The following is a 26,773-nucleotide window of genomic DNA, read 5'->3' on the forward strand; positions in this document are numbered from 1 at the left end:
CCTGGCCAGAGCACCCAGCCCTCCCTGTTTCTGGAAACGGCACACTGGCATCTCTCCAAGGAATGTCTTTATTCAGGGATCATGAACATCAGAGCTTTTCCTCAAAGTCAAACCTAATTCTCAGGTCTCCAGATGTACCCAAGTCTTCTAAAGGCTGCTAGGGGCAGCGTGTTTGTTGGAATGTTTCAGGGCCACACAGAAAGCTGGCCTGCCTTGGCTTTCCCACCGAATTAGGAGTCTACCTATCTTGGTGGGGAAAGGCTGCCCCCAAAGCATCACCCAGCTAGGTCCGAGGGCAGAGCATGGAGTAAGTGTAGGCTTTGTTTCCTTGCTGCCAGCCATGGAAGAGTCTGGACTGTCAGAGCTCCCTCCAGCCAGGTAGCCTTACCCAGCTCCTTGGCTATGGCCACTTAGAGAACAGGCCTGGCCGTGTAATGGGCCAGGTGGGCTCACCCTGGAGCTACAGGCGCAGCCTCTTGATGTCCTCGCTGCGGAAGTCCATGCGCAGAGCCAGCACCTGGCGCACTTCGGCAGGGGTGAGGCGCCACGTCAATGGGCCAGAGTTGGCACCCCAGTAATCTAGGATCTCAGTGACCTGTGGGGAAGAATGCAGAGACCCGCTGGCAAGGTCAGGGCTATCCTGAAGGAAGGCTTTGGGCTCTACCAGGAGCAAAGCAGGGGTACTGAGGAAGGGGAAGGTGCCCTGCGGGGCTGGGCTGCTGGCAGAGACATGGTTTTGAGGGAGTGGCAAGGATGTAAATTTTGTCGTTGTCCCTCTTTCCAGTCACCTTTCCCTGGGTAGGCCAAGGGAGTCCTACATACCCGCTCCAGATTGAGGATTGTGGCCATCTGGGAGAGCCGAGCAAACTTGTCTCGGATGGTCCAGGTGGTCACTGTGGTAAGGTAGGCAATGAGTGACCTCAGCTCCTTGTCAAACTGCAGACCACCCAACTGTGGGGGAAAAAAACCACAAGACAGTTACGCTGTTTAAGGCCTGGCCCTCTGGCTTCCAGTTGTCCTCAGAGCTGGGTGGCCAGGCTGGCTGGGCCTTATGTGGTGTCCTGTAGCTCCAGTTAGCTCTAAGGCCTCAGAAGCCAGAACAGGACTAGGCCAAGACATGCAGGGCCTATGGGTAGCAGACAGAGGGGACATGAGTCCTGGGGTGGCAGCATGATTTGTCTTCCTCACAGAAGAAAGGATAGGGCTGTGGACCCGTGCCCCCTTGACCTTACCCGGTTGAAGGTGGATTTCAGCACCACTCTTTCCAACTCGACGGCAACAAGGTTGGTCATGAGGCCGGTCAGGCTGTCATAGATGACCGGGGACAGGCTGGCCTGCACACAGAGGCTCAATATCAGTGGGAGTGCCACCTAGCCGCTCTGCCTCTACGCTGGGGTCTCCAGGGGATGGGGACAGCTACATGAGGCCATGGGGGACTGTTTCTACAGGCCAGGGTTGGAAGGGCTTTTGGGGTCCCCAGCAGGAATGTGATGAGAAGCCACTGGCTGCTGGTCTGGGCAGAGGTGGGTAATCCTCTAAGGTGATCCTTAGAGCTCCTGCTCACCTTGAACTCCGCCATTAGCTGTTCCAAGTTAAGGATGAACTGCTGTACCCAAGGGTCGTTGGCTTCATAGTCGTTGAATTCTTCCTATAGTCAGGAAGCAAGGTGGGTCACCATGGGCCTCTTTCTAAGAAGTACCATTCACCCCCACCCCACCTCTACCTAAGAAAATAATGTAAGAGGTTCTTCCACCCCTGTAGCTTCTTACTCTTCCAGTCTAAAACCAGCTTGGACACGCAGGGTGGAAGAACATTTCTGACCAGTGAACCACCTGGGCTGTAGCAGTAGCCCACATAGCATGGTAAAGCTCCTGGCATTTTACACCCCCTCGCATCTCATGTTCTACAGGAATGAAATCACTAGGCTAAGGGAAAAAAAAGCTCTTAAGTCTATGAAAGGTGGGGCAAGGAGAGCGTAAGTCAGGTCAAAGCAAGCTCCTTCAGATGCCTTTCTCACTGTGGGAACAAACTTTCCCGGGAGGAACCTAGTCTTCAAGGGTAGGGGTGAGGAAGTGGGCATCGTGGCTCCACTGCCTTCCAGCTGGGGATGGGGACGGGGCTGGGGGTGGTGGCAATCCCGGGCTTGATGGCTGCCTGTGGTCAGGCTGACCTCCTCGATGTTGTGGGAGACGGAGAGAAAGGTGTTGATCCAAGGCTGCACCTGCGGCTTGACTGCTGTGCTGTTGAGCTCTGTCAGCCCCTCCTGCACAGGGACAAGGCAGAGACACATCAGACATGGGAGGCACATGCTCCCTCTTCTTCATTCATCCCTTGACTGCAGGGCATTCTTCAGCTCGGAGGCATTCTGCAGGCCCTGTCAGAAGTATGACAGAGAGAACGCTAATTAAAGAAGCCAGGAACAATGTGTCCCCTTCCAGATCTGTGCTGATTCAGGTCCAGGCTAGAGATGAGACCCTGAGGTTCTGGTAAACTTTCAGAAGAGATCTGAGAGCCTGGTGCTCGGCAGCACCTGTGAGTAAGGCCAAGCAGCAGGTCAGAGCAACCATGTGGTTCCATTTCCTCTGAGCGATTTTCTGAGGGCTCTTGTCATCGTGGGGGCCACGTGGAGATTCTAGAGGACCAGATGTTGAATTGTCAATGTGACAACTTCACTGCTGAAAAACCAACAGGGCCTTTAGTCTCAAGGGACGTGCACAACCCCAGGGGCTTACCTGCGGCTCCCTCCCTCCTCCTCCCCATTTCCTGTACACATCGGAGCCTAGGACAAGCCAGTTAACAATCTTCTCAGAGTAACACAAAGGCACGGGATTCAGGCAGCAGTTGAACCCGGGGCTTACCTGCAAGAGGTCTCGGAATTTGTTGGACACAGCAACCAGGTCAGAAAGGCAGCTGTCAAACTTGGCCTGCGCCTGCTCCCCTCCGATGCCCTGGCTGAACAGCTTGGTGCAGTCACTCTAGGGGAGAACATGTTAAGGCTACCGAGCATGCCTGGGCCATGGGAGTGTGGGGAGAGGCAGAGAGGAGGCCAGTATGCAGCCAGCCATTTCTCCTTATCCAGCTTCCTGTGGGAGCAGCCATGGCCCATCCTTGGCAAGAGCCCAGGGTGGGCTTCAGAAAACCTGGATTCTACCCTGGTGGCTATCCACTCGGTTCCCACCTCCCCCTTGGGAACATGGGGATACCAGTGTCAGGGGAACTGAAGAAGAAACATAAATGCCTGAACTGTTTCATACCCTTAGAGTAGACATTCCTAGATTCAAGTCCTAGCTCAGTCATGTATTAGTTCAATGACCTTGGGCAAATGATTTAAAGTGTCTGAGCTTCAATCTCCTTGTCTATAAAATGAAAAAACCAATTCCTGCTCCCATGGTATCATGAAAGTTGTATAAGATGATTCACAAAATGCTTAGCCCAGTGCCTGGCACATGGTAGACACTAAGGAGACATTAGCTATTATGGTTACAGTTTCTGTTTCTTAAATATTTTGGTCTGGCTGCCAAAGGGAGATTGTCATGATCATAGCTAAGGTTTAAGTGCTTACTGTGTACCAGGCTCTGTTCTAAGCATTTTACTTTTATTAAAGTACTTGCTCTCCAAAAAAAAAAAAAAAAAAAAAAAAAAAGTACCTACTTGTGAAGTAGGTACAATTATTATCTGCATTGTACAGATGAGGAAACTGAGGCATGGAGAAGTTAATACCTTACCCGAAGCCACAGCAGTAAGTGATGGAGCTGGGATTCTAGTCTGGGAATTCTGGCTCCAGAGTGCCTGTTCCTGATCACTATACTGGGGCCTGGGTAGAGGGTACTCCACGCGGGGACTTCTTGAAGCTCGTGCTTTAGGTTGCAGGAGCTGCCCCCATTCTTGTAGCCTCCATAGCAAGTCTGTGCTGTTTGGCCATGGGGGGAGCAGTGTGGAAAGCTGCCCAGAGACTGGCCCGGCAGGCAGAAGCCCTCTGTTCCCACAGCAGCTCCAACGCTTACTATCTTTAACTAGCCTTGTGACCTCATCCGTAAGGTGGACATCATGCCACCTGACCCGCCTGTCTCCAGGGTTGCTGAGGGGGCTGACAGAGAATATCTGTGCGATGCGGTCTAAGGGGCGGGGGTGGGATTTATGGGAATTGTTTATTCAGCTCTTTGCTGTCCCTCTTTTCTTTCACTTGGCTAATTCTACGGGCCCAGTTCTGAATTTCTAACATTTCCCAAAATTTTACTTACAAAATCCAACAGACTGATGTTAAGGAGGAAGTCAGGAATATAATCTAAAGTGCTGTGACTTAAAAACAATGACAGCCACCTTGTTGAACACATGCGATGTGATAGAAACTATGTATCAGTACATTGTATCACCTTATTTTTCATTTTAAAGACTTTCTGGGGTAAATGCCTAACGTAGTCCAGTTTACAGCACTACTGTAAACTCTCACCTGACTGTTCTCCCTGAGCCTCCCTCGGTAACCCCGTTAGCTACTGGGTCCTCTCTCCCCCCCGTGTGCTGGCTCCCAGCCTCCTCCTCGGCCTGCCCAGCCCAAGGCCGCACCTCACACCAGCTGGTGCCTCAAGCCCTTGCCTCCTCTGCAAAGCATCCTCCTCTCCTCCTCTGTCCAGGCGCCCCCTGTGCAGACAGGACCCTGACCTCACTCCCTTCCCAGAGGCTGAGTTGGGGAGTAGGGAAGAACTGGGCCCCTCATTTTCTAATACTTAAAAGTGACGGCTCCATGCTGCTATTTGTAACTGTTAATATAATTAGTCAGTACCACCGCATGCCTCTCACATACCAGGTGCTTATCACATTGGTCTCACGACAACCCTGCTTTACCATGGAGGAGACTGAGGCTCAGGGAGGTTACAGAATTTGCCTAAGGCCACACGTTCAGTGGTCAAGTGGAGATCTGAACTCAGGAGTATCGACTTCAAAGCCCAAGCAATTTCCACTATGCTCTGCTGCCCTGCCTCAAAAAATAACAGCAACCAGCTCTGTATAGGGCTTGGTGAACCTTATCTTAATCTCTTTCATTTATAGAGGGCTTTGTCATTTTTATAAGGTGCTTTCAACCCTGTTTTTTCATTAGGCCACCCCACAAGCCCAAAGTAAGGCAGGACAGAGATCTATCTGTATCTCATCTCACAGATGAAAGAACTGAGGCTCAGAGAGTTAAGACACTTGTCCAAGGTCACATGCCAAGTATGTGCTGGAAGAGCTAATTTGAACTCTTGATCCTTTCCCACTGGCCCAGGCATGCCTTGCTACCATGTCAATCACCAGCGAATCCCCTCAAGTGTGGCTCAGTGTCAGGGAATGCCCCTGTCTCCACCAGGATGAGCGTATGGGGCTTTCTCTCAAACTGGGGAGGCTACAGCTGCTGAAAGCTGACAGGCAATTTCTCCCATACCTCCAGTGTCTTCTTCAGAGTGGAGATGTTTTCACTGCAGACTTCCACGTTGTTCAGAGTTACCTGGGAGATGAAGGAGGAAGGAAGACTGTGATTTCCTGCTGACTGGTGTGTGCTACCCACTCCAACACCAGACTGGCTGACAGCTGCATGCTTTGAAGCTCAGGCTGGAGTTTAGACTCAGGCTAAGGAAAAGCCACAGCACTGTCATCAGGCAAGGGGCTCAGATCTCGGACTGGGCAGAATGGTGAACCAGGCTTGCTTTTTCTTCTGTGCCTAGTGCCAGGGAGCAAAGCCAGAGAGACCTCAGAGGTAGAAAGCCCAGGTTTCATGTCTCTTGGCTGTTACCTACAGACCAGAAATGACTCAAGCACACAGGTCTGGGATAAGTTCTGAGGCTCCAAGTTGCCAAGCCCAGGTCAGTGATACAAAGTCTGACATTAAAAGAAAAGTTTCCGGAAAGCCTGCCACCTCTGAGGCATTTTCTCATCCTTTCTCTCACTGACCCTGCCAAACACCCCCACAAAACAAGTATTATCAAACCCAGTTCATGGGAGAAAACGAGACTTCTCAGAACGCGAAGTTGCTAAAGTCAGCCAACAACTGACTTGGCAAATATTTACTGAGAGCCTGTTATGTGCCCGACACTGTTCTAGGCACTAGGAAGAAAGCGGTTAACAAAACAGACAAGGTCTACTCCCTCATAGAGTTGATATCTCATAAAGAAAGCCAGATAGTAAACAAATGTATGTATTATATAATGACAGGTAGTGATAAATGCTACAAAGAAAAATAAAGCAGAATAAGGGACAGAAGCTCAGAGTGACAAGGCCACAGAGCTGGAGCCAGGTTTAGAATTCAGGTCTCCCTACTCTGGGGCCAAAGGCTCCTTCTTTCATAGCTCAACTGCCTTATAGACTAGGTGCAGAATACTAATTGTAAAAAGTAGCATGTGACAAAAGTGATAATTAAGGCACTTACTGCTCTGGCCATTTAGAAGAACGAAAAAACTGTTTTGGTCTGAGGCATTCAAGGAAGGCTCCATGGCAGAGGTGGTAGCTGAGCTGAACTTCAAAGGCTGGAATAAGCTGGGCACAGTGGTGCACAACTGTAGTTCCAGCTACGCAGAAGGCTGAGGCAGGAGGATCACTTGAGCCCAGGAGTTCGAGACCTGCCTGAGCAACATAATGAGACCCTATCTTTTACTTAAAAAAAAAAAAAAAAAAAAAAAAAAAAAGGCTAGAACACAATTCAATTTTTTGGTTTTTTTTTTTGACACAGAGTCTTGCTCTGTTGCCCAGGTTAGAGTGCTGTGCGTGGCATCAGCCTAGCTCACAGCAACCTCAAACTCCTGGGCTCAAATGATCCTCCTGCCTCAGCCTCCTGAGTAGCTGGGACTATAGGTGTGCACCATCACACCTGGTTAATGTTTTAATTTTTAGTACAGATGGGGTCTCGTTTTTGCTCAGGCTGGTCTCGAACTCCTGACCTCAAGCAATCCTTCCACCTCGGCCTCCCAGAATGCTAGGATTACAGGCGTGAGCCACTGCAACTGGCCCTCCTAGTTGATATTTCTTAATGGTGCTTAAGATTTCCCGACATAATATGGTTTGTTGCTTGTCTACCTTCCCCACTAGAATGAAAGCTCATGAAGGCAGGGATCTAGCTTGCCTTCTTCACCACTATATCTCTAATCCAGCACTGTCTACTTCCCTGATAATGGAAACATTCTAAATCTGCACTGTGCAGTACAGTAGTCCCTAGCCATATGTGGCTACTGAGCAGTTGAAACATGGCTAGTATAACTCAGGAATTGGATTTTTAATTTAAATATAAATTTCAATGGCCACCTATGGCTAGCGGCTACCATGCTGTGCAGTGAAGCTTTAGAACCCAGAACAGTGCCTGATATATAGACATTTCCCAATAAATATCTGTTGAGTGAGAGTGAATGGACGTATTCTGGGAAGGGGATAATATAAGTGAATATAGAATGGCAGAACACCCCAAAAGGCATTTGGAAAATAGAGTCAGTTCACAAACATGTGCTGGGAAGTGGCAAGATGTAGAGGGGCAGAGGTGGGTGGAGTCTGACTGGGACTGAGGTGCTGTGCTCAATAGTCAGGCCTTTGTCCTATGGACAGTGGGATGGCACTAAAGATTTTTAAAAGCAGGTGAGTGCCACATGAGCACAGCTGTGGTTTGAGAATCCTCATTTAGAGGCTGTGTGTGGGAGGAATTAGCGTTCAAGAGGCTCCCACTGCCTCTGAACTGGTGGGCTGGTGGCGTGACCAGGAAGGCAGGGGTGAAGTAGGGGGAGCCGATCTTCAAGATATGAGTCATGAGTTTCAGGATAAAAGGAGAATCCTAGAACCCCGGGGACTGAGATTAGGCAGTCCCTCTTGCCTTCCCCAGGGTGCTTCCTTTGTCAATACTGAAACCCACGGTGCTGCTTGGGCCACTCTGGCTGTGGATGGATAAGCCTAAATGCCTTTCTTTAACACGCCACAACACAAGCCTGCCAACATCACAAGTTTCCAGAGAAATAAATGCACTGTCATGACAGCTTAGGGATGAAAGCCACACATAAATGTTTCCAGGGCATTTAAGGACACCAAGAATAACTCTCGTGAGGGGAAAATGCATTTGGGGTCAAATGGTATTGATTTCAAAGTTTCCCCTGTATTGACAGACATTGTAAGCATAGATTCAACTGGGCTAATCCCCAGCCCACGGTGAATGATACGTCAGTAGAGTTGGAGAATTTATCTTGACAGCCAAATGAATCGAGGTGACATAAAAAATAGGCCCTGTAGTGGCAGTGATGACATTTTAAGTACTTGGCATTGGGAAAACTGGAAACCTGTCATCGAGCATTTACCATCACCTTTGTATTTTGCCTTATCTTCTGGGCCCTCAAACAATGAACCTGTGTGAATGGGAGGTCCTCACGGAGCAGTGAAAGAGCGAACACACGCTGGCCAGCCTTTGCATGTGTGTGGGCGGGTGGAACACGGGACTGGAGAGGTGGGATGGGTCAGATTTAGGAGGCCTAAACAGGCAGACATCTAGCTTTGATGTGGTGGGTAACAAGGAGCCAATGAATGTTTCTGAGCACAGAAATGAAAGAATGAAAATAAGTTCGGTAAAAAAATGAAATAGAATGCAAACAAAATAAATTTAAGTCAGTTCATGATCAGATGACACTGGTTACTGGATATTTTGGCAAAGTTCTCCAAAGGTACCATATTTCGGAGGCCACAGGTTTTTTGGAACGGATCCTCTTTTTTGGCAACAACCATGATGCGCCAGATTGACAGAACTCATGCCCAGGGGAAATATTTTCCATGACGGGAAGAGGATCAGCCTGATGACTAGTTACTGTGGGTTCCCCTGCACAGGAGCAGGGTAGATACTAGCACGTTTAAGTTTCTGTCTCTGAAAGAAATAGCTCTTAACTTTTTGGGGGTCACAGAACCTTCTAAGAATCTGGTAAAAGCTAAAGACTCTGCTTCCAGAAAAATGGATGTACATATTTTTGCACTGAACCCGATGTGTAGACTGTTGATTCAGAGTTCTGCTACTGGATGTTTCCTTCAGGCTCTGAAGTTGCCAGTGTGAGGGATGGAGCAGAACGGACTTCTGGCAGCGCCATTCCTGTGCGCGCCAAGATAGCGTGTGCCACAGAAGCATGAGCTTAGGACTCGTGTGTTCTCTTTGGCTCATCACAAACTGTCTGTTGCCTTGTACAAATCCTTTCACCCTTCCACGCTTCTCCTTGCTGAGCTGTCACACAACTTCTAAGACTCACATCACATCTGTCATTCTGGGTAGCTGAGGGCTTTAATAAGGTCACCTTGCCAGAGGACGCTGAAAGCCTAAGATGTGCACTAGAAAAGCAGTCCTGGCAGGCTTCAAGGATTGGTACCCACCCGTGCTGTGGGCCCCTCCTCAGAGAAGCAGTCTGGAGGCCTGGCACAGATGTTAGCTACAGCTGGTTCTGTGGCTGATGCGAGCCAAGCTTGACACTCCGTGGGGCCCCTGAGCAGCTGGGCACTGCTCTTGGGAATAGACGCCAGGTGAGAGCTGAGAAGCCCAGCCTTCTGGCAGGGAATAGTGCGCATATCCTGCCTCAGGCTACTCAGAATCAGTCCCTAAGAAAGAAGTAGTTTCAGAACCTTCTAGAAGGAGCTTTCCTTAAGGAGGAATTTTCCTTCTAAATAGACACTGGAGGAAAAGTTTCCAGCTCAATCCTGATTATACTGTGGTTTAGAGATCATAGTTGAACCTCTCAAGATAAACTGACCCAGCTCCTGATCTGTGGGCTACTTACCAGGAAGGAGAGCTTGGCCTCGTCAGTGCTCTCGATGCCTTTCGTGTCGAATTTGCCCTGCTGGAGGCTGCTATGCATGATGTTCACAGCACTTGTCACCCCGCGCTGGATGTCCTGTAAGGTTGTGGCTGGGAAGCCCATCCGCAGCTTATTGCACAGAACATCCCTGGGGGGTACAATGGCATATGGGGAGTGACAGCACTCAACCTGGCCTCCGGGACAGCAGGACCAGAGTGCCCACTCCCCTAATCCAGAATCACAAGCTGGGGAGAATAACCAATCCTTGAGACCACTGTAGGAGACCCTAGGAGCCAGGGTATGAGAGTGACCAACACTCCTCAAGGACAGTGATGTGACAAGGACATACAGAGGAGACTGGCCAATTCTTTATTTCTTATGAGGCTTTCAGTTATCACCACTGTGCTCCAACAAATGAAGCAGAGGCAGTATGGCTTAGTGAAAGGCAGTAAGTACTGTCTAGGAGTCGAGAGAATAGGTTTTGCGTCAGTCAGCTCTGCATGCTACAGTCTACACTCAGGAGGTGTGTGATCTCTGATGAGGGATGGAATCTCCCTAAACCCCAGTTTCCTCATTTATAAAACAGAGCTAATAGCTCCTACCTCACAGGGTTGTTAGTAGGACTAGAAAAGAGTAGAAGATCAGCATAGTGTCTGGCTGTAGCTCATAGTTACCATTGGGTAACTATGAGTGGTATTATTACAACAACTGCTTTCATTTGAACTGCCCGTTCTTTTTCCCATTACTGAGGGCCTCTTCAATCCAGTTCAGGGAACAGAAATTTGGCCCGTAAGATATCTGGCTGATCAACAGCTGCCTGGAGCCAAAGATACTGTGCTAGGGACAGGAGCTTATGTCCTGTGTAAAACTGAACTAGAATCATAAAAAGGGGGAAAAAAATGAAACAAATAGGCCTCAGGAATCAACCACAACTAGGACTTTTCTGCCTAGAAAGGAGAAAGGGAGTCCACTGTACCTGAAGTCAGACTCCAGCTCTGTGGTAGCGAGGTTGATCATGGCACAGAGACAGTCGATGCTGGAGCTGGACAGAGCCCGCCCAATGCACTTCTTAACAATGTAGAAGACGTCATCCACCATGCTCGAGGTCAACTGGCCCTTCTCACAAGTGTCCAGAGCCACAGCCTACCCAAAAGGTAAAACACACAGTGAGCGTTTCAGTTCTGCATGTCCTGTTCTAGATGGTTCTGGTGACACTAGCCCTGGCACTACTCCCTTTTCTATACCTTGTCCATGTTTCTCCCAACATGGCTTATTCTGGTCACAGCTTGGTGTAGATCCTCCTTGCCAAAGTAGCTCACTTCTCTATTGATCACTAGATTAGGAAATTAGATATTTAGGGCCTTTGCCTTGGGCACATCTATTACCTGGGATGTAAGACATCTGCAGAGGCCCTACTTCCTGGAGGCTTCTCACCCACATACCTCCAGGGAGCAAGGGAACAAGTAGGCTCCCTGAGGAACTGAGCTATTCTTTTGTAATCCTTGGGAAAGAAGTCCCAACTGGGTATACGAAGAGTATGATGATGCCAAAGATGCTCCCTAACCATACAAAGTGGTGCCACTCAGTTTACATGCAAGAGTATATTCAAAACTGGACCAAGAAATACATAGCACATGCTCAGCCATTTCCTTCAGCCTGGCTTCTTGGACTGGAAGCCCCACTTCTAAGAGATGTGTTCTAGGTCCTACCTTATTGACAGATTCCCTCATGAAGTACTCCTCCATGGTAATATATAAGCCAATTAGTTCCTGCATGGTACAGCTCAATAGGCAGTTATTGAGGAGTTTGTCCAAACACTTCTGGTGCTCTAGGGGACAGCCAAGAAAGGAATACTCACTTTTCCCCCAAGGGAAACAGAGCAACTTTTTCATTTTTTCAAGTCTTTGTTCCAAATATTTACACATTTTATATGGTTGTAATCAAAGTACAGATATAATTTTGTATTCTGCTTTAAAAAAAGTATAAGTATTTTTCATGTTGCTACATACCTTATTTTTTCTTCTTTCTTATTTTAAAAAAAATTTTTTAATTATTTAAGAGACAGGGTCTTACTCTGTTGCCCAGGCTGGAATGCAGTGGCACGATCATAGTTCACTGCAGCCTTGTGTTCCTGGGCTTAAGCAATCCTTCTGCCTCAGCCTCCTGAGCAGCTGAGACTACAGGCACAGGCCATCATGCCCAGCTAATTTTAATTTTTTTTTTGTAGAGACGGGGTCTCACTATGTTGCCCAAGCTGATCTCGAACAGTAAGAGATTGTTGCTTAACTATTACAAACAGTGCCAACTATATATACCCCAGCCTCTCAGAGAATATGGGAAACATGTTTTACCTTGCTTTACTTCTTCTGAAGCCATGGAGTCCCCCACCTCAAAATCAGAGCTGATCCTCTTCCTGAGGAAGCGTAAGTATAGCTCACTGCGGGCATTCATCAGGGTGACCTCAGTCAGGATGGGGTCCAATTCCCTGAGACACATGGAACACAAAGAATAGGACATTAGGTTCCCTCAGATAGAAGAGCTATAGGGCAAACATAGTCCCAAGCTCCCCCTCTTTACTGGGCCCATAAGGATCAGCCCCGCCAGCAGGTCATCCTGGCTCTGTTGACCCAATTATAATCAGAGACAGCTGTCAATTACATTTTCCATTTAACTGTTTCGCCCAAATCATTCATCCCTAAAATCCTGCCAGGGCTAACTGGGTACAGTAGTGTACACCTGCAGTCCCAGCTACTCAGGAGGCTGAGACAGGAGGATTACCGAAGTCCAGGAGTTTGAGGCCACCCTGGACAACATAGCAAGACCCTGTTTCTAAAAAAATTCTAGGCCGGGCATGGTGGTTCACACCTGTAATCCCAGAACTTTGGGAGGTCAAAGTAGGAGAAATGCTTGAGGCCAGGAGTTCAAGACCAGCCTAGACAACATAGCGAGACCCTGTTTCTACAAAAAAAAGAAAAAATTCTGTCGGAGCTCAATAAGGGGTTGTGGAGGTGTGGTTTTTTTTTTTTTTTTTTTTTTTTGTGGTTTGAATAAAAATTATCTATGCCTCATGTGAAGGAAAACATACTTCCCCAATCTCTAATTTAGCTCTGGTAGGATTTTAGGAAACATCATTAAACTGTCCCCATGCCCATTCATCTATCTTGATGAATAGCCAAAATAACCTTGAAAAAAACAAAGTTATAAGACTCGTATTTCCTGATTTCATAACTTACCCATAAAGCTATAGCAATCAAGACTAATTGGTACTGGCATAAAGATAGAAATAGATTAATGGAACAGAATTGAGAGTCCAGATGGTCAACTGATTTGCAATGACAGTGCTAAGACAATTCAATAGAGAAAGAATGGTATTTTCAACAAATGTGCAGGGACAATTGATATCCACATGAAAAAGGAATCAAGCTGAATCCCTACCTCATATTATATATAAAAATTAACTTCATTTGCACAGTGATGTTCAAGAGATCTTTTCAAAATATAAATCTTTTCAAAATATAAGTCATACCATGTTGTTTCCATAGTTCTTAGGATACAAGACCCTGAACAGCCTGACTCTTAATAACCTCTCCATATTCATCTCATTCCAGGCTCTCCCCACCTCAATGCACTTCAGCCACACTTGCCTTCTACGTATGACCTTTGCACATGCTTTCCCCGCTCTATCTGGAACACTCTTCACTTCTTATTCCTACTCACTGTTTTTTTTTTTGAGACAGAGTCTCACTCTGTTGCCTGGGCTAGAGTGCCGTGGCGTCAGCCTAGCTCACAGCAACCTCAAACTCCTGGGCTCAAGTGATCCTCCTGCCTCAGCCTCCCGAGTAGCTGGGACTACAGGCATGCGCCACCATGCCCAGCTAATTTTTTATACACATATTTTTAGTTGTCCAGCTAATTTCTTTCTATTTTTAGTAGAGATGGGGTCTCGCTCTTGCTCAGGCTGGTCTCGAACTCCTGAGCTCAAACAATCCATCTGCCTCAGCCTCCCAGAGTGCTAGGATTACAGGCGTGAGCCACCATGCCCGGCCCCTACACACTCTTAAGGTCATTTCCTAAGGAACTCTTTCTTTAATTTCCCAAGATTAGGTTACATCCCCTTATTACATGTGATCCTGCATTGTACATTTAGTATATCATAATGGTTAACAGCATGAACTCTAGAGCCAGACTGATTGCAAATAGAAATTTCTTGCTCCTCCACTTTCTAGCTGCATGACCTTGGGCAAGTCATTTAACCTCTCCAGCTTCAGTTTACTCATCTACAAAATGTTTATGGATTAAATGATTTTCAACTGAGGGTAATTATGCCTCCTCGGGGGATGACCAGCATCTAGTAGATAGAGGCCAGGGATGCTGCTATCATCTCACAGTGCTTAGGGCAGTCCCCCATAAAAAAGAATTATCCAGCCCAGATGCCATAAGTGCAGAGGTTAAGAAACCTTGGATTAAATGATTTAATATTTGTTAAGTGCTTAGAATAGTGTCTGGCATAAACACTACATATGGGTTAGCTATTTTATTATCTGTCTACTTTCTAGACCGTAGGTATCACAAAGAAAGAATTACATCTGTTTTGCTCACTTTGCTCACTGCCGTATCAAGCACTAGTATCTGGCCCATAATGTATACTCAATAAAACTGTTGATTGTATAAATACATTTTTATAATGTTTGGATATCTTTTAACAAGCATATATTATCTTTACTATAAAAAAGTAAAGTTTAAAATTTCAGGATAATAGTTTCCTTTGTGGGCAAAGGGAAGAGGAGAGTCACTCTGGGGGCTTCAAAAGTACAGCTATGTACTGCATAATGACATTTTGGTCAAGGACGGGCCACATGCATGAAGGTGGTCCCGTAAGATTATAATATCATATTTTTACCGTATCTTTGCTTTGTTAGGTATGTTTAGATACACAAATACTGTGTTATAATTGCCTACAGTATTCAGTATAGTAACACACTGTACAGGTTTGTGGCCTAGGAGCCATAGGCTATACCATATAGTATAGGTATTTAGTAGGCTATACTATCTAGGTTTGTGTAAGTGCACTCTATGATGTTTGCACAATGGTAAAATTGCCTAACAACGAATTTGTCAGAATGTATCCCTGTTGTTAAGTGATGCATGACTGTACTGATAAGGATCTATCATTCTTTATGAACCAGGTTATATATACTTTTGTTTGTATGATATATTCTATTGAAAAATAAGAGTAATACATAAAATATTTTAAAAACAGACCACATTGTAACAGGGTAGTCTGAATTATACGTGATTACCAATTAAAATTTCAACAGGCTAAAGGAAAGAAAAGGATTTATTACCTTGGTTCGATTTTTTCTGTTGTAGAATTTCTCATCAAGTTGCTCTGGACATGCCGGAACTGCAATATACCACAAAAATCAGAATACTCTTCCCCACTCCCCAACTGTCTGCCTCTTGCTGGTCACTTCAAACTTTTCACATACAAGAACATTTAGGTTTAGTTTGCCTACCAATCTTACCTTTCTTTCAAGCTAGAGGTGGGCTTTTAGGATGATGGGCCAAAGATTTGTTTTTGGTTTACAAGCTAATAATACTCACCTTTATTACTGCACTTAAAAGTAATGCTAATGGTGTTTTAATGGACTACTAGGTGTGGAATTCTAGAAATAAAATTGTAAGAGGCCACTCCCATTTCTTTCTTTCTTTTTTTGAAAGAGACAGTGCCTTGCTCTGTTGCTCAAGCTGGAGTGCAGTGGCCTGATCATAGCTCACTGTAACCTTGAACTCCTGGGCTCAAGGGATTCTCCTGCCTCAGGTGGGCATCGCCACACCCGGCTAATTTTTTTTTGTTGTAGAGACAGGGTCTCACTACGTTGTCCAGGTTGGTCTCCAACTTCTAGCCTCAAGCTATTCTCCTGACTTAGGCTTCCACAGTTTTGGGATTATAGGCGTGAGCCACTGTGTGGCCAGCCATTCTTATTTCTATGTCCTATTTTTATTTTCTCTGCTCAAAAGAATGGAAAAATAAAGTTCTGAAAAAACAGACGTTATCTGCAGCACTTAAGGAACTAAGAGGAAATCTGAGACAAATTACTTGACACTCAATAGGACCTTAGGAAATAAAAATCTCATTGTATCACTAGAGGGCACTGTTGCGTATTCTGTGATTGAGAATTTGTCTACCATTTCTGTCTTGTTCTTTTTAGGAAGTACTTTTTATTTCCTTCTCAATCTTGTACTGAGGGCACTATCATCTCAACAACACCTCAAGTTCACAGTAAGCTGCTGATGGGCAAGATGCAGGCCAGTCTTTACTTGGCATTTAATTTTTCTGCTGTCTGCAGCTTTTTTCATTTTTTTCCCCTCTAACTTATTCTACTCAACGTCCCTGGCTAAAGCTGCTTCCAAAACGCCTGTAGTTGTCCCTGCTCACCTGCTGGTGGTAGTCCCTCTGCTTGATGAACTTGTCTACCACCTTCTTCACTTGTCTGTCACATTCCACCTGTAGATATTTGATCAGGGTATAAAGTTTTCCCGGCCCGTAATAGGTCTCCACTATTGGTTGGTGGGTTTCCACGATGCGGGCAATCCCTAGAAGGAAGGGAGTGAGAGGGCTGGATTCCAAATATTCCTCCCACAAAATAAATTCTGTTCTCCCATCCAGGACTAATCCAGGGTCTAACTCAATTCTTTTTGGCTGCTTCACTTCCTAAAATTAATATAAATAATTCTAGTCAGTGCTAGTGGTTGCTAAGAAAACTTGTTTGTTAAGTATGCACAGTGCTTGGTATACCAGAAAGCATTAGTAAGTTACAATGATATTATTTTCTATAGCAGCATCTCTGGAAATCAGCATCTCTCTCTTTCCAGTAATTTATTTGGGGGTTAAATTTATTCTTATAGAGTTTGGGTCTTGAGTCTTAAGGAAGATCAAAATACCAGAGAGACTGTAACTAATCTTTGCTAATCAGATACTGAATCTGCAAGTTAATTCTCCAATAAGTCAATACATAGCAAACTACAGGATTAAGTTAAAGGCATCAGGCTGGAGGGGAGAGAAGAAGGGCTAGGATGCGCGTGTCAGAGAGAAATGTCTCCAGTCTCCCTAGAGTGGAGAAAAGGCTCGCCTTCAAACAGAAGAGTGAGTGTATCGGCGAAGATGACCGCAGCTCTTCTATCACTCATGTCCGTCCCTAGCACCAAGAGCAGATTCTCTTCAGCTTTACTGGCCACCTGAAAAAAGTAGAAAATACATAAATATTTCTCAGACCAAAAGTAGAAAATACATACATATTTCTCAGACCAAAGGCTAGCCTCACACCAGGTATGTCTCAGTTTTCCAAAAAGGCCTCCCAGGATGGCCACATGGCTCACATCTATAATCCCAGCATGTTGGGAGGCTGAGACAGGAGGATCGCTTGAGGCCAGGAGCAACATAGCAAGAGCCCATCTCTACAAAAAAAACACTCAAAAAAACTAACCAAAAAGGCCTCCCATTGGCTTTCTTTATTCCACGTTTCCCTTGATGCTTGGAAGCCTAGGCAGCACAGAGAAACCTCTCTTGGAGGGGATCTGGGCTGTCTGAGCTTCAGGCAGGAAAAGAAACTTGAGCATGGTGGTAGCTTTTCTTCCATTCAGAGGTATAAACAATGCTTTTCTTTTCTCTGAAAATATGGACTGCCATTTGCCAAGGGGGAGAGTCCTCAGTTTCAATAATCTTCTCAAATTATGACTTGTTATTAATTGTGCTTTGTCAAGTAGGACAAAAAAAAAATCTGTGTACTTTGTTTTTTGTTTTGTTTTTTGGAGACGGAGTCTCCCTCTGTCACCCTTGGAGCTAGAGTGCAGTGGAGTCATCAGATCTCACTGTAGCCTCAAACTTCTGGGCTCAAGCGATCCTCCTGCCTCAGCCTCCAGAGTAGCTGGGACTACAGGCCCATGCCACCAGGCCTGGCTAATTTTCTCTATTTTTAGTAGAGATAGGTCTTGCTCTTGTTCAGGCTAGTCTCGAACTCCTGAGCTCAAGCGATCCTCCTGCCTTAGCCTCCTAGAGTGCTGGGATTATAGGTATGAGCCACTTTGCCTGGCCAAGGAAGGGACTTTTAATGGATTAAAAGTAGTAGCCATTTCTAGGTCCCAGGTGGCAGAGTACTGATAAAAAAGTACCATAGAGCAGCTCTATTTTATTTTTAATTAATTTTTTAAATAAGTAACACACTTAAATGTTCAAAAGGAAGAAAAGAGTGTTCAGTGAAAAGTGGCTCTTCCTCCTATGTCTCTTGATCTCCTAATTCTCCTCTTTAGAGTTGACCATTGTTAACCTTTCCAAAAATAACCTATATTTATACAGACATGTGTCTTTACTGCCACCCCTTTCACTTTAAACAGGAATGATAGCATACTGTTTTGTACCTTGTTTTTTTTTTTTAATTTAACAAACCACATATGCTAGAGAGTCAAATATGTCTCATTTTTTTAAATGGCAGAACAGGGTTCTATTATAAAGACTTTTTGCGGGGAAAGGGTCAGGATGTACTGCCATACAGTTAAAAACCCACAACTCCATGTACACATGCCTGCTGGATTTCCTTCTCTGCACTAAGAGGTGGAAGTGAGGAAGCCTTAAGGCTGTAACCAAAATCTCTTTCTTTTTCAGGATTTAACCTTGAGTGACCTTACCTCCTTCATCTCGGTATGCCCTATTTTGAGACTCAAGCCTGGTTACGAAGTCTTAAAACCACACTAACCAAGAATTCTAATTGCTCTCAAAAGAAGCCAGGTCCTGACTGACATCTTGAAAAGAGTGATTCAACATGTCGGAGAACTTGCATTTTAATTTTCTCATACTTTCATCAGGTCTATTAGAAATAAATGTACGTCAGCAGATAATCTTGGCCATGCCTGGTACACAGTAGGCTGGCAATAGGTGTGTTGGTGAATGCATGCGTCCTGTCCCACCAGACAAGAGCAGAAAGGGGAGTCATCTCCAGAAGAAAGTATCTGTGGAAACTGGATCCATCCAGTGCCCCAGTCTGCAGGCAGGGGACCATGCAATTATCCTAACAAGCAATCAGGGTCCATACCTGCTTGCAAAGGTATTCTGAGAACTTGCTTAATCCCTCCTCGTGCAAACCCAGCAGTGGGAAGATCTTGAAGAAGCGCTCCACCTGGGGAAGATCCCCTGCCTTGGTGGCGATGGCAAACTTCTCTGCTACGATGGCTTTGAGACGCTGTTCAGCTTCCTGCAGCAATTTCAGGTTGGCGTCAATCATGCTGCCTGCTCAATGGGGAGAAAATGACAATTAGCGTAAGGAATGGTACTGTGTCAGGTGCATGCTACTTAGTTTGTGCACTACTATGCATTCAACAAATGTGTCTTAAGCACTACATGCAAGATACTGTGCTGGTGGCTGGTCCGAGTGCAGTGGTGTTTACAACTAATTGATTCTTTTGTTCCTTCTCCACTCCTACTGCTTCGCTTGACTAGCCTTAAAAAAAACAAAGATACTGGCTAGCAATACAGATGATTAAAAGATGAATCAGCCATGATCCTACTTACCATCACAGAAGTTATGATCAAGTAAAAGAGATAAGGTGTGTGCACAAGTAACTATAAGAAAATTCAGTGTATGATAAGCATCATAGCAAAGGTGCCCAAAAGTCACATTTCTGGTAGAAGTAATCAGAATAGCTTCCTAGAGAAGGTGACATCTCATCTCTCAAAGATGGGCAGAACTTTTTTTTACCTACACAGGTAGGACATGCATTCCAGGCAAAGTGAATGAAATAAGCAAAACAATAGAAGCAGAAAGACGAGAAGAGTATTTGCGAAGTATTACAAGTAGCATATGCCCTGGCATATAGAGGAGCTCAACAAATATTTGCACCATGAATGGATGCATGAGTGAATAGTATCAGATAAGGTTAGAAAGATAGGGTGAGTCAAGATCATGGAAGTTCCAAAATACCAAGCTAAGAATTTCTTTTTTTAATTTTTTTTGAGACAGAGTCTTGTTCTGTTGCCCTGGATAGAGTGCAGTGGCATCATCATAGCTCACTGCAACCTCACACTCCTGGGCTCAAGTGATCCTCCTGCCTAAGACTCTGGAGTAGTGGAGACTATAGGCACATGCCACCAGGCCCAGCTACTTTTTCTATTTTTTTTTTTTTTTTTAGTAGAGACAGGATCTTGCTCTTGCTGAAGCTGGTCTTGAACTCCTGAGCTCAAGCAATCTTCCCGCCTCAGCCTCCTAGAGTGCTAGTATTACAGGCATAAGTCACCTTGCCCAGCCTGTTAAAATCTTATTGTACTTTATTCACCGTTGTTATGATGATGATCAAGAAGGGATGGAGTGGGATGGTGTGAGATTTCATCACACCACTTAGAACGGCGTGCAATTTAAAACTTATGTTTATTTCTAGAATTTTCCACTTGCTATTAATATTTTTGGACCTTGGTTGACTAAGAGTAATTGAAATTGTAGAAAGTCAAACTCCTGATAAGGGTGGAGGGACTACTGTAATATCACATGTCCTGTACAGGACCTATATAGGGCCTACTAGCAGACAAGACAACTTTCTAATAACTGATCCCTTTTTCCTGGTTGAGTTTGCCCGGTTCAGATTATAGATGATTTTAACTAATGTAGAAATCAACAGTTTGGAAAGCTGACCTTCTTTCCCCTGTCGGCTGAGCTCAATGACTGACTTGTCCAAGCACAAATAGCGATGAATATGAGCCGCAGCCTGCTCATAGTCTTCATTCCTCAAGGCAGTCTGAACTCCATCCATGCAGAACTTTAAGTCCAAGATGTCATCAGCTCTCTGAATGGCCTGATAGAGGCGGTTCTGCAAGAAGACTTGTGCTTAGAAACAATGTCCTATTCTTTCAAATACACCTCTTTAGAAGGCAGGAAGATTGAGGAGCTGAATCTGGTTAATCACAGGTCCTTTTCAACTTTCACTGGCAAACTCACAAACACCACCACTACCACTCACAAAACTGTTATTGACAATGATCAAGACCCCTGACAGGTATCATACAATTTTATTAATGTGGTCAAATCATTCATTTTGATGGAGGCAGGAACAGAGATAATCCATAATTTATATAAATATTTGGCGTATTTTGTTAAATTTATAATAGAATCAGAATGTATCTGATATTTTGGGGATATGACATTGTAAACCAAGTAACAAAGTAAATGAAATATGTGGAACGTATTTTTCTTTTAGAACAAACAAGGTTTTAAAAAAACCTTTAAGGCCGAGGTGGGAGGATTGCTGGAGCTCAGGAGTTTGAGACCGGCCTGAGAAAAATCAAAACCCCATCTCTACTAAAAACAGAAAAAATTAGCCGGGTGTGGTGGTACGTGCCTATAGTCCCAGCTACTCCAGAGGCTAAGGCAGGAAGAAGGCTGGAACCAAAGAGTTTGAGGTTGCAGTGAGCTATGATGATGCCACTGTACTCTAGCAAGGATGACAGAGGGAGACTCTGTCCCAAGAATAATATTAAAAAATAAATAAATAAAAAATAAAAAAAAATACCTTTAACATATGAGTTGGTGGCTATGTGGTTATGGTGTTTTGTGAAGCTATTTTTGCAGAATCTGGACAAACAGATCAGGAAGAGTTACACTATCTCCCAGCGGCAAACTGAGGCTAGGAATGACTTGTTCCAGAACCCAGGCCATGTACTACCCAATACAGCAGCCATGAACATGTGGTTATTGAGGACTTAAAATGTGGCTAGTCCAAGTTAAGATGTATATGTGTAAAACAAACACCAATTTCAAAGACTCAGTATAAAAATAAAGAAGGTAAAATGTCTCACTAATATCATTTTATAGCAAGTACATGTTGAAATATTTTCCATAAAAAAGGTTAAAACAAATAAATTATTAAAATTATTTTTATCTATTTCTTTTTACTTTTAACAAATGGCTAGTAGAAAATTTAAAATTATGTAGATGGTTCATATTAGCTTTCTGATTTCTTCTTTTCCAATCTGAATGACTTTTTTTTTTTTTCCTTGAGACAGAGTCACTCTGTCACCAAGGCTAGAGAGCAGTGGCATCATCATAGCTCAAAAGCAACCTCAAACCCCTGGGCTCCAGCAATCCTCCTGCCTCAGCCTCTCAAACAGCTGGGACTATAGCCACATGCTATCATGCCCAGCTAATTTTTCTATTTTTTTGTAGAGACGGGGGTCTCACTATGTTGCTCAGGCTGGTTTCAAACTTCCGGCTTCAAGTGATCCTCCTGCCTCAGCCTCCACAGTGTTATAATTACAGGCATGAGTCACCTTGCCAGGCCCAGAGTGACTTTTACTTCATTTTCTTACCTAACTGCCCTGGCTATACCCTCTAGTACAACATTAAAGAGATGTAGCAAGAGCAGACATTCTTGTCTTGTTCCTCATCTTGGGGGAAAGCAACCCATCTTTCACCAGTAAGTATGATGTTAGCTGTGGGTATTTCATAGATGCTCTTTATCAGGTTGAGGAAATTCCCTTCTATTCTATTCCAAGTTTGTTGAGTGGTTTTTTAAAAATTTTTTTCAGAAGCAGAGTCTAATTCTGTCACCCAGGCTGGAGTGTAGAGGCCCGATGATAGCTCACTGTAGCCTTGAATTGTTGGGCTCAAGTGATTCTCCTGCCTCAGTCTCCCAAGTAGCTGGGACTATGGGTGCATGCCACCAAGCCTGGCTAATTTTTTAAAAAATTCTTTGTAGAGACGGGGTCTCCTATGTTGCTCAGGCTAGTCTTGAACTCTTGGCCTCAGGTGACCCTCCTGCGTCAGCCTGCCAAAGTGCTGGGATTACAGGTGTGAGCCATTGTGTCCAGCCTCTGTTGAGTGTTTTTATCATGAGGGGCCTTGGATTTTGTCAAATGCTTTTTCTGAGTCTATGAGGTAATCATGTGGTTTTTGTCCTTTTATTCTACCAATGCAGTATATTATATTGATTTCCAGATGTTAAACCAACCTTGCATTTCTAGGATAAATCCCACCTGGTCATGGTATATAATTCTTTTTATATGTTGATAGACTCACTTTGCCAGTGTTTTGTTGAGGGTTTTTATATCTGTATTTGTAAGAGCTATTGGTCTGGAGTCTTCTTTTCTTTGGTTTTGGTATTTCACATTAGATTCCTATTAGATGGTGATATTCTGATTTCTAATGTAGTAGCTTCGTTACTGCTCTCTACTAACTCAAACATCAAAAGCTCAGTGGGATTACCTTGGCCAGGTCAAGCTGACGGACTTTGCTGGACACATTCTCAGCTAGGTTGCAGGTAAAGGTGATCATCCCAGCTAGCTGCTTTGCATCTCCCTCGATCAACTGCAGGTTGGGACTGGAGACACATTGTCAGCACATACATATCCACAGGGGCAGAGGGTAACAGATGGAAAAATTTTTTTGCACATGGAGACTATGTCTTCTACTTCTTATGTACCTCCCCACAACTCTTAGCTCAGTTCCCTTTACACACAGCTTTTTCTCAAGAGTGTTTTACTGTAACTCAGACCTATAAGGTCTAAAACTACTAAAGACATCCCTAAATAGGTACAGCTGAAGAATTGGAGAACAGATCCCCTCAATTGCTAAGTGAGCATAAAATGTGCTAACCAATAATCTAAGAGGATGATGAGATCAAAGAGCAATTTTTATGACTAATAAATATAGAAAGTCTATAAAAACGGTGGTTCTCAAACTTGAGCTGTGAATCAGAATCACCTGGTAAGCTTGTGACTACCACACTAGAAAAATTTTTTTTTTTCTTGAGGCCATGGTGTTTCATTATGAAAATAGAATAAAAACTTCGGAAACAAAATGATCCTTCCTAATTTAATGAAAAATTTGTTATTTTTTGTTCTCTGTGAGTTACATGCAATTGAACTGTCAATATTAATCATAACAATAAGAACATCAAGAAGTAAGATTTTCACAAACCAACTGCGGTTTTGCCCAGGGGGCCACCCATCACATAACCTGTATGCTACAGCATCGCAGCATGAGTTTCCTGTGCACCACGTGGTTCCCAAGGTAGACATATGACTTATACACTCTTCATGAGGCCCCGGACTCAAAACTAGCATGAGTTAAATACAACTCACCATGGCAGTTAATGTGTCAAAATACATATTCCTGGACCCTACCCCCAGAGTTTCTGATTCAGTAAGTTTGGAGAGGGGGCCCAGACTTTGCATTTCTAACAAGTTTCCATGGGATGCTGCTACTGTTGACCCAAGGACTCTTTGGGAACCCCTGAAGTATACCCTTAGGTGTTCACTTTACCTTGAAGTATTGCTTATTTACATTTCAAAATCAACTAGCAGTTTATAACAGAAAGTTAAGAAAAATGATAATTTGTCCAATGGACCCTGTTGGAGTTTACAATAGCTCTTGCTGAGGTACACAGACTCACCCCATTCGGTGGAGAGTGATCATCTTATTTTCAATGGTGTTTTGCTGTTCCAAAAGAGCATCCAGCTCTTTCTCTACCATTTTCTGAAACACAGAGAAACATCTTTTCATCAGAATGGTCAGAAGGAACCTTAAGAGTTATCTAACCCAACCGTTTAGCTGAAGGGTGAATTCCACTTCAAATTTCTTCTTTCCTTTCACTATTCTCCCCTCAGACTTTAACAGATAACACTTCATTTTTGTACATACCATATTATATTATGGTTGTTACCTTATATGTATCTTATTCCATCTAGCAGGTGAGCATCACAACGGGAGGGAGGAAGTAAACCTTTTTTTTTTGAGACAGAGTCTTGCTCTGTTGCCTGGGCTAGAGTGCCGTGGCATCAGCCTAGCTCACAGCAACCTCAAACTCCTGGGCTCAAGTGATCCTCCTGCCCCAGCCTCCCCAGTAGCTGGGACTACAGGCATGTGCCACCATGCCCGGCTAATTTTTTTTCTGTATATATTTTTAGTTGTCCAGCTAATTTCTTTCTATTTTTGGTAGGGACGGGGTCTCGCTCTTGCTCAGGCTGGTCTCAAACTCCTGACCTCGAGCTATCCTCCTGCCTCGGCCTCCCAGAGTGCTAGGATTACAGGCGTGAGCCACCACGCCCAGCCTGGAAGTAAACTTTTATTAAGTATCATTAGCACAGTGCCTACCCCAGGAAGGCATTTAAAATATATTGCCTAAAAAAATAACATTTTCAAAGTGGCAGTCACAAAAAAATCTTTTCTTGGTGCATAATCAGTACCCAGAGGGGATAAATACAGTTCTATCTCAGTCAAGCCATTTACCGTGCTACCTCAATTTATGCAACCTTCTTATGTTCCACTTTTCTCATCTGTAAAAAAAAAAGGGATACCAATACATACCCCATAGGACGGTTGTGTAAGTCCAATGGGATAACATGAAGTGTTTAGCATGGTATGTAGCATATAGTTCAACAACAGCCATTAATATTAGCTATACATTTTTATTATTAATAAAATAGCCCATAGCCAGGCATGGTGGCATGCTATTCAGGCGGCTGATGCGGGATGATCACTTGAGCCCAGGACTTCAAGGCTGCAATGAGCTAGGATTGTACCACTGCACTCCAGCCTGGGCAACAGAGCACCTCTAAAAAACAAAAATGGGTAGGAGGCTGCACTCCCCCTGACCTGGGGCTTATTTGGATGTTTCTGCAGCCTGCCACTTTAAAATACATACATACATACATACATACATAAATAGCCCAGTAGGCTCCAGAGGGAAACTTCCCCCTGACAGTCATCAAATACAAATACATTACTGATAGTGTTCTGTTTGTAAGATTTCCTTAATTTTCCACCCAAAGAATTGATTGACTCAGTGAATACAAGCTACAGAATGTTAAGTCAAGATACTAAATTTTAAAACACATCTTGCTGAAAAACGTATCAGAAACTGCTAGAGTTAGTGCAAGTTAATATTTGAAAATATTCAAACCCAACTGACATTCTAAAGTGAATTGCCAGCATCAGGTTGCCATGAAAAAGTAAAGGAGGCAGAAGGAAATAGAATTTTATGAAATGAAAGGAATCTTAAAATCTAGTCCACGCCCCTCATTTGGCAGAATGAAGCGATGAAGTGACTTGTCCAAGATTAGACAGTTGTGCCTGAGTCTGAAAAGCTCCAACTTCTACCAAGCTGTGCATTTAACTCAAACGCATAAATCACACCTCTAAATCATTCCCCACAAGAGGAAGTCTTAAAATGCTTCAAGAAGTTTATCTGCAATGACCTCTCTCTTAAATTAGACAAGATGAAAGTGTTTCACAATTTTTAAATGGCTAAGGCAATGGAAGAGGCCGATTATTCTTATTCTGAAAACCGAGCGCTTTGGCATAAACTCTCAGCGAAAAAACTATAACTATGAGCCAGGGAAATCAATACGGGGTTGAAGGGAGAGGGTGCAGATCGCCCATATATCGGGGAAAACAACGTTGGGCGCATCTGACCGAGTGCAAAGAGTTGAGAATACCCCAAATACCCAGCTACATTTCCGCTTCTTTGTTTTCCCGCTTCTTTTTGTTCCTCCCAGCAGAGAGCTTCCCACTGCCCGGATTTCCCAAGACTAAGGCTCCTATGCCTCCTGCCCCTGAATCCTCCTAGAAAAACAGGAGGCTCAGCCCTCCCACCTCCTCGCCGCAGAGCCGTTCGTACACAGCCTCCAGCTCCTGCAGCTCTGTCAGGGAGCGAATGAGCTCGGTGGAGATTTCGGAGCAGCAGCCACCTCCCACCCCCTCAGACGGCGAAGGCATCCCTGACAACTTTTGAGGGGCATCAACGTTGGCCATCTTGGTTCCTGTTCGGCACTTCCGGACCCGCGAGGTCCCTTAGTCCTTGGCGCGGTGCGTCTTTGCGGGCTGCCCACAGAAGCGCCCAACGAACTTTAGTGGTTTTTAAAAGTCTACTTTTTAAAAACACTATTAATTTCCTATTTTACTGGAAAAAGTACCGGTAATAATGTGTGTTTAAATAATTTTCAGTGCGTTATGGAAGCAAGCCGG

At 44.5% G+C, this 26,773-nt stretch overlaps 1 protein-coding gene across 2 annotated transcripts; it reads right to left on the reverse strand.

The window, feature by feature from the left end:
- Positions 1 to 50: 50 nt before the first annotated feature.
- On the reverse strand, positions 51 to 26,588 carry COG4 (component of oligomeric golgi complex 4). 2 transcript variants are annotated; one of them, XM_045533980.1, is made up of 19 exons: positions 26,402 to 26,588; positions 24,201 to 24,283; positions 23,012 to 23,126; positions 20,447 to 20,621; positions 18,857 to 19,050; positions 16,901 to 17,006; positions 16,207 to 16,364; positions 15,113 to 15,171; positions 12,119 to 12,252; positions 11,477 to 11,595; positions 10,744 to 10,910; positions 9,750 to 9,915; positions 5,417 to 5,479; positions 2,859 to 2,975; positions 2,171 to 2,263; positions 1,565 to 1,648; positions 1,233 to 1,334; positions 823 to 951; positions 51 to 595 (listed from the first exon to the last, which is right to left on the reverse strand). In XM_045533980.1, the coding sequence occupies exons 1-19, from the start codon at positions 26,558 to 26,560 to the stop codon at positions 461 to 463; spliced, it is 2,358 nt and encodes a 785-aa protein (XP_045389936.1). In that variant the 5' UTR covers positions 26,561 to 26,588; the 3' UTR covers positions 51 to 460. The 2 variants fall into 2 exon arrangements, with proteins under 2 accessions (XP_045389936.1, XP_045389937.1); XM_045533981.1 differs by having other exon boundaries at positions 26,427 to 26,500.
- Between the last annotated feature and the right edge of the window lie 185 nt (positions 26,589 to 26,773).

This window comes from Lemur catta, chromosome 20 (genome assembly GCF_020740605.2).
Source record: "Lemur catta isolate mLemCat1 chromosome 20, mLemCat1.pri, whole genome shotgun sequence".
Lineage (NCBI taxonomy): Eukaryota > Metazoa > Chordata > Mammalia > Primates > Lemuridae > Lemur > Lemur catta.